Source organism: Trachemys scripta, chromosome 8 (assembly GCF_013100865.1).
Source record: "Trachemys scripta elegans isolate TJP31775 chromosome 8, CAS_Tse_1.0, whole genome shotgun sequence".
Taxonomy (NCBI): Eukaryota; Metazoa; Chordata; order Testudines; family Emydidae; genus Trachemys; species Trachemys scripta.
This window is the reverse complement of record NC_048305.1, coordinates 14,044,122-14,056,391: the sequence shown is the minus strand read 5'-3', so window position 1 is coordinate 14,056,391 and position 12,270 is coordinate 14,044,122. Positions and strand designations below refer to the sequence as shown.

Genomic DNA, 12,270 nt, shown 5'->3' with positions numbered 1-12,270 from the left:
AGTAGCAGCCGTGTTAGTCTGTATCTGCAAAAAGAACAGGAGTACTTGTGGCACCTTTGAGCATAAGCTTTCGTGGACCCACTTCATCGGATGCATAGAATGGAACATATAGTAGGAAGATATATACATATATACAGAGAACATGAAAAGGTAGAAGTTGCCATATCAACTCTAAGAGGCTAATTAATTAAGATGAGCTGCAGATAATAGCTCATCTTAATTAATTAGCCTCTTAGAGTTGGTATGACAACTTCCACCTTTTCATGTTCTGTGTGTGTGTGTGTGTGTGTGTGTGTGTGTGTGTGTGTGTGTGTGTGTGTGTATATATATATATATATACACACACACACACAGAGATCTTCTTTCTATATGTTCCATTCTATGCATCCGATGAAGTAGGCTGTAGCCCACGAAAGCTTATGCTCAAATAAATGTGTTAGTCTCTAAGGTGCCACAAGTACTCCTGTTCTTTTTGCAGAATTCACCAGTAACTCATGGATGTTAACTTGGTATAAGCAGCCATTTACAGGCTCAGAAATGACACTGGATGGCATTCATTCAGTGACGCATTCAGTGACATTGAAAAGATTCCTTTCTTACATATGAGAAGTGTCAGACAAGCTCCTCACTGAAGTGACACCTGAAGACTGTCGTGCTCTGGTTATTGATTAACTGCCTGGAATCACTTACCATTGTTGATACTCCTCCTTTGTGCATCTGTGTCAATGTGCTTGTGCTATCTTGAGGATATTTTGTGCTGTTATCTCTGTGAAGCAAATTCAAGTAGAGGATACTTTAATAATTAAAAAGAAAGGGAAAAACAAGCTATATCACTAATATGCTGCTGTTCCATCCAGGATGGGCTCTGGGGAAGGACTTGTAGCAAAGTGAACTCTGTTCGCCTTAGCAGTCTGTCAAATAGTCCCATGTACTAAAAAAGGGTAACACATGCTGTGATCATCATTGTGGCACATGTAGCTAGATCAACATCAAATCTGCAGCATTGTTTGTTCTGGAATTTTTCTTGATGAGGTTTCTGGTGATGAAGGTTATGAAAACTGGTGCTCTGCTCTGATGTGTTTAGAGTCACAAATATTGTGGGACACTGAATTCAGCTGTTATTCACCTAGAAAAAGGGGGAGGAAGGAAGGGATATATTTTCAGAATTTCCTACTTGCAATCAAATGGTGATGAGTAAGTGTGGGCCTCTTACTGAATGAGGGAGGCAACCTAGTAACAGAGGATGTGGAAAAAGCTAATGTACTCAATGATTTTTTTTGCCTCTGTCTTCACGAACAAGGTCAGCTCCCAGACTACTGCACTGGGCAGCACACTATGGGGAGAAGGTGACCAGCCCTCTGTGGAGAAAGAAGTGGTTCAGGACTATTTAGAAAAACTGGACAAGCACAAGTCCATGGGGCCGGAAGCGCTGCATCCGAGGGTGGTAAAGACGTTGGTGGATGTGATTGCAGAGCCATTGGCCATTATCTTTGAAAACTCATGGTGATTGGGGGAGGTCCCGGATGACTGGAAAAAGGCTAATGTAGTGCCCATCTTTAAAAAAGGGAAGAAGGAGGATCCGGGGAACTACAGGCCAGTCAGCCTCACCTCAGTCCCTGGAAAAGTCATGGAGCAGATCCTCAAGGAATCAATTCTGAAGCACTAAGAGGAGAGGAAAGTGATCGGGAACAGTCAGCATGGATTCACCAAGGGCAAGTCATGCCTGACTAACCTAATTGCCTTCTATGAGGAGATAACTGACTCTCTGGATGAGGGGAAAGCAGTGGATGTGTTATTCCTTGACTTTAGCAAAGCTTTTGATACGGTCTCCCACGGTATTCTTGCCAGCAAGTTAAAGAAGTATGGGCTGGATGAATGGACTATAAGGTGGATAGAAAGCTGGCTAGATCATGGGGCTCAACGGGTAGTGATCAACGGCTCCATGTCTAGTTGGCAGCTGGTTTCAAGTGGAGTGCCCCAGGGGTCGGTCCTGGGGCCGGTTTTGTTCAATATCTTCATTAATGATTTGGAGGATGGCGTGGACTGCACTCTCAGCAAGTTTCCAATGACACTAAACTGGGAGGAGTAGTATATATGCTGGAGGGTAGGGATAGGATACAGAGGGACCTAGACAAATTAGAGGATTGGGCCAAAAGAAACCTGATGAAGTTCAACAAGGATAAGTGCAGAGTCCTGCACTTAGGACGGAAGAATCCCAGGCACTGTTACAGACGAGGGACCGAATGGCTAGGAAGCAGTTCTGCAGAAAAGGACCTAGGGGTTACAGTGGACGAGAAGCGGGATATGAGTCAACAGTGTGCCCTTGTTTCCAAGAAGGCTAACGGCATTTTGGGCTGTATAAATAGGGGCATTGCCAGCAGATCGAGGGATGTGATCGTTCCCCTCTATTCGACATTGGTGAGGCCTTATCTGGAGTACTGTGTCCAGTTTTGGGCCCCACACTACAAGAAGGATGTGGAAAAATTGGAAAGAGTCCAGTGGAGGGCAACAAAAATGATTAGGGGACTGGAGCACATGACTAATGAGGAGAGGCTGAGGGAACTGGGATTGTTTAGTCTGCAGAAGAGAAGAATGAGGGGGGATTTGATAGCTGCTTTCAACTACCTGAAAGGGGGTTCCAAAGAGGATGGATCTAGACTGTTCTCAGTGGTACCTGATGACAGAACAAGGAGTAATGGTCTCAAGTTGCAGTTGGGGAGGTTTAGGTTGGATATTAGGAAAAACTTTTTCATTAGGAAGGTGGTGAAGCACTGGAATGGGTTACCTAGGGAGGTGGTGGAATCTCCTTCCTGGAGGTTTTTAAGGTCAGGCTTGACAAAGCCCTGGCTGGGATGATTTAGTTGGGAATTGGTCCTGCTTTGAGCAGGGGGTTGGACTAGATGACCTACTGAGGTCACTTCCAACCTTGATATTCTATGATTCTATGATAACGATGGTTTGAGGAACCCTGGCAGATGTTCTGGATCATCTGAATATGCAATGAAAATCTTCAGAGACCAAATAAATGAATTCAAGTGTTGAAAGAAACTAAGAATCCATCTAATTTCCCAGGATGTTTGAAGATTTATCGCTGGGTACTGAAAGAAAAACCCTTAATTGATATAGTTGGGGGTATATAATCTAGGATGCATTTCAGTGAGGTAATCAAACTAAGGAAGAATATCCAATCATTGTTTTGAAGAAAAATTCACAAGGGCAGCTTTCTTTTGCTGGTCTGAATGAGAAATGGATGCATGGACTGGTGCATTCACAAGTTTCTCCTGAAGTCAATTCTGTAGAAGTACTGCTACCCTCTGAATTGTACAGGCTGATTTGAGAATTTTTTTTGGCAAGACGCACAATAAAAGATAAGAAATTTCTTGGTCTCCTATGCACATCTATTTTTTAGCTTGGCTCACAGAATTCTCTTTTTGTCAACCTGTGGAACTCCTTGCCTGAGGAGGTTGTGAAAGCTAGGACTGTAACAGGGTTTAAAAGAGAACCTCCATGAATTTATCTAGTTAAGTCCATTAATGGCTATTAGCCAGGATGGGTAAGGAATAGTGTCCCTAGCCTCTGTTTGTCAGAGGGTGGAGATGGATGGCAGGAGAGAGATCACTTGATCATTACCTGTTAGGTTCATTCCCTCTGGGGCACCTGGCATTGGCCTCTGTCGGCAGACAGGATACTGGATGGACCTTTGGTGTGACCCAGTACGGACGTTCTTATGTTCTAAAGACATGTTCTAAAATACTCTATATGTTATAAATGTTCTGTTCATTCCAATAAATATGTGCAGTGGAAAATGTTTGTGTTCAGGGTTCACTTAATTAGTCTGAAAGTTGGATGAATTTGGTGTTCATGCAATGAAGGGAGAACTAAGAGAACACGCATTGTGCAGTCTTGCCCAGGCAGCTCTGCTAACTGAGCTCAACATTCCTGCTGTTCCTGGGCAGTAACTGCTGATAGTGCTGACCTGAGCAGGGTCTTTGTGATCTGAAGCACTATCCACAGAGGGACTGGCATGGTACCTGCAAAGTTTGTGAACTGAAGAGGAATTGAACCTCAGACCCTAAAAGATAGCTTTTTACATTAACCCCCAAGCCACTGTGACCCCTTCCAAATTCCAGGGGCATGATTAGTTTATCCAGGGGGCAAATTCTGCCTGGACATACAGTTTGGGCAGGCCCATTGACTTCAGTGGGATTCCACAGGGCAAGGTTTGATTCATTATGCACCTGTCATATGACAAACAGCTCCATCTACTTTACATTAAAGAAGGAAGGCTTCTTTGAGAGCCAGCTCCACCCAGCTAGTCCTAGGAACTACAGTACAGTGGCTCAGTCTGATTTTAAAACTAATCTACTTGCCATTTATGGCAGGGGGGAATAGGGCCCACGTCTGCCAATTGTACTCACACTGACTAGGAACTTACTCTGTGACTAGTCCCTTTTAAGAGTGATGAAGAGGGTTGGTGCTGAGGCAAAGGAAGATATGTCAAGTCCTAGTCACTAGCACTGGAATGTCAGGAGTCCCTCTACTCCTCCTGACCATGGTCCTGAGAATGGATCGATGCTAGGTATTTTCTATTATTTACATGCTCAGAAGTATTTAATGTGCTGTGCTGACTGTGTTCTATTTGCCCATGGGGAAGAGTGCTGCAGTTTTATCAATGGCCTTGTGGCCATGAGTGTCACCCAGTAATCTCCACACTTCAGTGTATTGAGAGGTGTGAACATCAGAAACATTATTCAAGTGGCCATGAAGAAGCCAAAACTCAGAATAAAAGGTCAGCGATGGAATATCGGTGATCTGACAAAGAAACCTTCAAGTTAAGTACAATAGTTCTAGAGTTCTTTCTTAGCCAAAATCAAGGTGACTGGTCTCTGTGTCAAATGGTATCTTGAGTAGCTGCAAACAGAGAAGAAAACCTTCAGTTAAAACATGCTATGCTCATTTTACAGTAATACTTTATAAAAAGTTGCCCATCATTCTTAAATCCTCTGATTCAATGGCTGATTCACACTATCTGGCCCAGAGAATGGGCAATAAAATCATACTATTGGTCTTCTGTGTGTTTATATTGAAACAGTTAAAACGTCTTTGTAGATTTTATTGCATAGAAACAACTCATTTGTGAAAATTGCTATTTTAGAATTCAGGAAAAGAATTTTAACCTTCCACAGGTCTTAGAAGCCTTTGAAAATTTCTTTTATTAATGCTGTGCTGTTTCTTTTTTCTTCTTTTTCTTTTTCTTTTCAGGGAACCCCAAAGGTGCTATGCTGACTCACAGAAACGTGGTTGCTGATTTTTCAGGCTTTCTGAAAGTGACAGAGGTGAATACCCCGATCTAGAGAGTGTTACCGCATACTGTGACTTTTTCAGTTTGAATTTTTGGCTTATTTCAAATCTATCCAAGATGTGGAAATATGTTCAAGGAGATAAGTGAAATCTCACTCTTGGGGCCCAAGTCATTGAAATGGGAGCAAGGTTAAGCCCTTAGTGGTGAATGACAGTAGGTTTCCCCTACTACAGCACATGCATGGGTCCTGCTCCTGCAAGATACTGAGTCCTTTTGGGGAGCACCCTCAACTCTCATTAAGTCAATAATTGATCTTGCAGTACTGGGTCCCTGGTGAAGGCCGAAGAACCCAATAAAATTATGACTGGTGTATAGAACTTAAAAAAATGACTACAAGCTTCCCAGTGATGCCCATACAATAAACCAACCCCCTAGAGAAAATTAATTTCTGACATGTTCATTATTCGTTTGATAGCCATCACTCTGCACACAGTGTATATAAAGTATATGATAGCCTATGCAACATATTTAAAATATTACAAAAATCATTTTATTTATATTAAAACACACCTTGTTACAGCCTGTATTTTGAATATGATATATGTGACACTGTGTAACATAATTTTTTTAAAATAGAAAACTGGCCAGTTTTTATATGTGAAGTACATTTAAAACAATGTATAAACATGCATTTGGAGACCATACTACCTGTATGGGAAACAGCTTTGCTGAAGCACAAATTAATCATGTTAATAGACTGCTAATACTTAAGTGATGGGAAAAAATCTACTGGTACACAGTGAAAGGACCATTCCAGTTAAAGAAACAATGCACTGATAACACACCCACGTTATCAAAATAAATCTGATATCTATTCCTGGCCAATGCTGGAAATATTCCTGTTTTCGGGCTTGACTCTGTAAAGGTTCCCTGGTGTAGGTCCCAATCCTGCAAATACTCATGCATGTGATGAGAGTAATCCCATTGAACTTGTTTAAGTGTCTGCAGAATTGGGGCCTCATTAATGATCACCATAAAGTGTCAATGGGACAGGTCACAGTAATAAACACTAAGAGCTTGACCCTGCAAGATGCTGAGCACCCTCAGCTTCAAAGGAGTTTGAGGCTACTCAGAATTTTGCAGAATCAAGCCCCAAAAGCCTGATCCAATGTCCATTGCAGGAAATAGGATTTTTTCCATTGATTTCAAAGGGTATTGGCTCAAGACCTAAGATTGCCATTAATAGAGTTGCCAACTTTCTAATCGCACAAAACCAAACACCGTTGCCATGCCCCTGCCTCACCCCTTCTCTGAGGCCCCACCCTCACTCACTCCATCCCCCCCTCCCTCTGTCGCTCGCTTTCCCCCACCCTCACTCTCTTGCTCATTTTTACCAGGCTGGGGTAGGGGATTGGTGTACAGGAGGGGGCAAGGGCTCTGGCTGGGGGTGCAAACTTTGGGGTGGGGCTAGAAATGAGGGGTTCAGGGTGTGGGAGGGGGCTCCAGGCTGGGGCAGGGGGTTGGGGTGCAGGTTCTGGGGTGGGATTGGGGATGAGGGGTTTGGGATGCAGGAGGGGGCTCTGGGCTGAGGGGTATAGCCGAGGGGTTCGGAGTGTGGGAAGGGGCTCCGGGCTGAGGCAGGGGGTTGGGATGTGGGAGGGGGTATGAGCTCTGGGCTGGGGATGCAGGTTCTGGGGTGGGGTCAGAAACGAGGAGTTCAAGTTGCAGGAGGGGGAGCAGCCTCCGGGAGGGAGTTTGGGTGCGGGAGGGGGCTCAGGGCTGGGGCAGGGATGTGGGAGGGGGTGCGGGCTCCAGGATGGAGTTTGGGTGCCGGGAGTGGCTCAAGGCTGGGGCAGGGTTGTGGGAGGGTATGCGGGGTGCAAACTCTGGGAGGGAGCTCTAGGCTGGAGCAGGGGGTTGGAATGCAGAAGGGGGCGCGGGCTCCGGGCAGCGCTTAGTTTGGGGGGCTCCATAGAAGTGGCAACATCTTCCTCAGCACCTAGAGTTAGGCGCTGCCTTCGCATGCAGGCACCGCCCCCCGCAGCTCCCATTGGCTGCGGTTTAAAAATGAACTGAATTTTTTTTTTCCAAAAAATATTTGTCCAATTGCTGGTTTTGGGGAGAAAACACAAAGATTTTCATTTTTTGGAAAAAATAGAAAAATATTGCATCAAAGGCACAATATTTCCTTTTTAGCAAAACTGGAAAAATATGACTTTTTTTCTCCAGTGGTGAGACTGGTTTTTCGCAGTTGTACCTATGGAGACCAGTTTGAAGAGACACTTGCAGGTAGACTGGCAGATCTCGGTACCTTAGTCTCCTGTACACGAGAATATTCAGACTGCCATATAAAACTACAGGTGAAACAAGACACTGAAAACACTGAATTCTTATCACATCTGACCTCAGGAGATAATAGGAAAACATGCCCAAAAGAGAGTCAATCTCAATATTCCCTTTCCATGGGAAAGCAACTCAGGGGCTTCTATTATACTCCATTATTTTGACAGATACAGCGGAGTAATAGGAGTGCAAAGTGGATGTGAAATGATACCATTCTGATTGAACAGGGGGTTTTAAACCCCCTTTGCACTGGTGTACAAGGTGCAGCGTAATGGATATAATCAAGCCATCCATTTCTGTAATCACTATAATATGGCTATCCCTACACCTTGGGAAACTCTTTTATGTAGAGAAGTTACTTTTTTTGTTTTTTAGCTTTCCTTCTGCTGTATGGAATATGTAAGGCTAAGGGCCTTTGTTAAATTCCAGCCCAATAAGACAAAATAAGAAATCTTAGCAAACCAGTTTTTTTCTTCTTTTTATAATTTATTCAGCCTCTTTCTTCCCCCACATCTGTCTCTGGGGCACCAATAATGTAGATGCTTAAAATTGGAAGAAACACTAACCAAAAAGAATTAATATTTTGCAGCTCAATAATCCAACATATTATTCTGACTAAAATCAATAATTAACCGCCACAAAAAATCCTGCATCTTTCAGTCTAATGGTCTGAATCTGCACTTGGATCTGCACAGGTGACGCTTGTGCCTCTGCAGAGCTCCACTGACTTCAGTGGGGATGCACACGGGCTAAAGGGGCCATTTGTTTGAATCCAGTTGCAGGATCAGGGTTGTAATGAGGAGGAAAGTACCCATCTCTGTGCAGGATTAAACTTTAGATACAAATTTTCTGCTTAATAAACCCAAATCTTCAAACCTAGACATCATGGCTAGGGGCCAGACTGTTAGCTGTGTTAAGCTCACTCCACACTGGCAGAGTGGCACAAAGCAACTTTAAAGCTGCCCTAATGGGACATCTTGAAGATCCCACCAAGATGGAGGAATGCTGGGTTAGTGTTAAGCTGGGGTGGCCAGCTTTATGCAATCCCCCTGCTAACCCTTGGTTCAGGGGCATGTCAGGGTCGGCTGGATGAAGAAAGAGGTATTCCAGGAGCAAAAGGAAGTTGGAGATAGAACAGAATGTATTCCATCAGTCCCCAGCCAGGAGAGCAGCCATGGGGCACCATTCGAACTTACGTTGGGGGCCATTTTGGCCCCTGGCCGGTCCCAGTATTGACAGAGCTCCTCCCTACCTCAGCTGCACTGAGGCTGAGTGCAAGTGTGAGTGTGTACTCAGTGCAGTTGAACACCGTGCCGTAATAGTCAAATCCTGAATCTCGGCGCTTGAAATGCCCAGACACCCTTTTGAGGCAAATGCCAATTTGAGTGTGCAAATCTTTATTTGGTCACCTCACTTTAAAAGCCTACGTAGGAAAATTTGGTTCCTCGGTGTCAGCACCTGTTTGCCGTATGAGCTGCAGAGTTTCTTGATAAATACACTCTTGCAGCGGGGAGAGTTCTTCATTGCTCTCTATGTACATCCTTGCGCTCTTTACTTCTGCTAACTTAGCTTCATTGATGTTGTGGCCTAACACTTCGCTTCGTATGCTGCTCGCTCTCTCTCTCTTTCTTGATAATCTTTACCCTTTTGCTCCTCTGGTGCCATTTTTCTTTTTATTGTTTTATGACTCTCTTGTTGTCTTCCTGTCAGTGTTTCTTTCCTTTCTGTCTCCCATGCCCTTCACCTGCAGAAAGTGATCTTTCCGAGACAGGACGATGTGCTCATCTCCTTCCTGCCTCTGGCTCACATGTTTGAAAGAGTTATACAGGTAAGAAACCTGTCTGAACTGACTAGGCCTTGTGGGGCTCCTTGTGTTTTCTTCCAGAGTCAGTGGGCTCCTACTTGTGAGGATGTACACATTTCCTATTTGCCTTTAGCACACATGTTTGAGAGAATGGTACAGGTAAGGTCATGGTGTCAGTGGAAGTCCTGTTTCCACACTAAAAAATAACTAAGTAAAATGGTAAACATGGCAAAATACTCCACAATATACTGTAGAGCTAAAACAGATTGTACTCCAAAAGTGTCATAGGTGTAGCTCCAGGGTGCAGATTCTGATCTCATTTGCACAGGTAAATCTGAGGGAACTCCAGTAGAGTCTCTGGAGTGTAATTGAGATCAGAAAATGGCACATGTGCAGAAATAATTATCTTTTTGGGGCAAAAGATATCTATTATTTGGGGGGGAGCAGCTTTTCAAAGTATTATAGGACCAGCAATCATGGTGGTTAAAATAATATTGCATGTATTCTTTATCAACTCCACACTTTTTATGATGTCAATAAATCAGATTTGCAGAAACTGAAAAGCAGGAAAAAAACCCACAGTGGTGACACATGCAGTCTTCCTGGCAGATCAGTGTATAAAGCACAATAAGTGGAAGCCATCGTCTCTTGGAAATAATGACAAGTAGAAGTACTGACTCATGCCAGCCCATATAAGTGACTTCACTTTCTTTCCAAATAAGGCAGATGAAAGCTGCCGGTCTGAAAATCCATGCACTAGAGATTGGCCAGAACTATGAAGTTTGAATCTGGATTCAGTTCTGACTCAAATTTCCCAAAATTTAGTGGGGGCTCGGATTCTGTGGTCAGATTTGGGCTGACGCCATGTTTTTTTTTTTTTTTAATCAGAATCTGAACCCAAGCTTTCCCAAAGTGTTTTTTTTTTTTTGGTGGGATTTTAGATTTGGAGTTCTGCTTTGGGCCTAACTCTAATAACAGCTATACCAGACTTAAATTACTTTTCGCCATGTTAAGAAACCTGCAGGCTCCTGGGATTACTCTTTAAACCTCAGTATCTCAACTACTTAATTTTTTAAAGTGCTCTCTGTGCATATACAGTGACTATTTTTTTCCATATGGATCTTTAATTATTTAGCCAGGAACCTGCTGCACATGTGAAGTACAGTATGTGGATTTGACAGGGTGATATTTCTTAAACCCACAAACTTCTATTGATTAAAAGCCTATGGTTTTATAGTCAGTACCTGGAGAGTAAGTATTAACCATGTTGATGTAGCCATGCTCGTCTCAGGATGTTAGAGAGACAAGGTGGGTGAGGTAATATCTTTGATTGAACCAAGTTATGCTGATGAGAGACAAGCTTACGCAGAGCTCTTAAATGTGGTGTAGCTGCATAAATCCCATTAACTCAGTAGGAGTTATATGGCTACTCCCTCATGGCTTTGGAAATGTAAGATTTAAGATGGGGGAAGATTTTTCACAGGTACATAAGAGAGTTAGGTGGTCAACTGCCCATGACTTCCAATGGGAGTTGAGTGCCTGTTCCTTACTGTCCTTTGTGTCCTGAAAATTTCCCCTCCATGCCAACAAAAATTGAGCAATTTCAGAGATAAATAAAACTGGTCACTCACTGATACCTAAATACTGCAGGGCTCTGATATTAGATATTGCATTTTTTGCAATGCCTAAAATGTACAGGGGGAGTTAATTCTTAACTCTCCACACTTGACTCAGAATATCCTTTATTGCTAGCCAGTAATTTCATTTTAAATATGCTCTAAGGCTTTTCACAAAGGAATGCCTCTTTTCACCAAAATAAGAGTGTGCAAATAACCGTGTATATGGTTTGTGACACAGACTGGGAGCTCAGATTATTTTTCCCTCTTTGCTCACTACCTGAAACTCCCTTCTCTTCCCCTCTCCCCCGAATGGCTCCACATTGCACCCAGACAAGGAATCTTTTGTAGGCCAGAAGGCTCAAAACTGGCTTAATGCTTGTGTCCCAGGGCTGAGTAGATACCGTCACAGTGCTCCCAGCCTCAGCAACAGTGGAATGCATGTCCATGTGCTGGGAATTACACTTGGATCTCCCATTTGTCATTGGGTTAACAACAGGTACATCCTCTCCTCAAAGGAAATGCATATTGGGTTATAGGATGTTCTAATAGCTGCATGAAGATAGTCTCAGACAGAGGTGAAAATAAGCCGGTATGCCATACCGGACTAGACCGGCTTCCCCAGGCTGGCGATTTAAAGGGCCGGGGGCTCCCGGAAGCGGCCCTTTAAATCACCCGCTGCTAGAGCCCTGGGGTAGCGGCAGTGGGGCTCTGATGGTGATTTAAAGGGCCAGGGGCTCCTGGCCACCGCTATCACAGCGGAGCCCCGGGCCCTTTAAATCTCCGTCAGAGCCCCGAGCCCAGGGTAGCGACAGCAACCGGGAGCCCCTGGGCCTCCATTGGCGATTTAAAGGGCCCAGGGCTCTGCTGCAGTAGTGGCAGCTGGAGCCCCAGGACCTTTAAATCGCCCCCTAGCTCCAGGGCTCCCAGCCGCCTCTGCAGCTGGTAGCTCCAGGGGTGATTTAAAGGGCCTGGGGCTCCCAGCCACCGCTACCGCAACCAGAGCCCCGGACCCCTTAAATCTTGATTTAAAGTGCCCAGGGATTTAAAGGCCTCGCCTCTTCCGATTTAGACCATGCCTCTTCCGGTTGAGGCCCCATCCCCTGCTCAGGACTCCAATGTACCGGTAAGTCCTTTAAGTTACTTTCACCCCTTGTCTCAGAAGACATAAAAAGACCTGAAGAAACCTCTGTTAACCACAACAG

At 44.2% G+C, this 12,270-nt stretch overlaps 1 protein-coding gene across 6 annotated transcripts in view; it reads left to right on the top strand.

The window, feature by feature from the left end:
* Positions 1 to 12,270, top strand: part of ACSL6 (acyl-CoA synthetase long chain family member 6) — a 111,917-nt gene that overhangs the window by 77,157 nt on the left and 22,490 nt on the right. For 4 of the 6 annotated variants that reach the window (XM_034778589.1, XM_034778594.1, XM_034778591.1 and 1 more), the window contains 2 exons: positions 5,263 to 5,336; positions 9,396 to 9,608. In XM_034778589.1, coding sequence (XP_034634480.1) covers positions 5,263 to 5,336; positions 9,396 to 9,608 — 287 coding nt within the window. The remainder of the gene's footprint in view (positions 1 to 5,262; positions 5,337 to 9,395; positions 9,609 to 12,270) is intronic. The other 2 variants (XM_034778593.1, XM_034778592.1) reach the window with 2 other exon arrangements.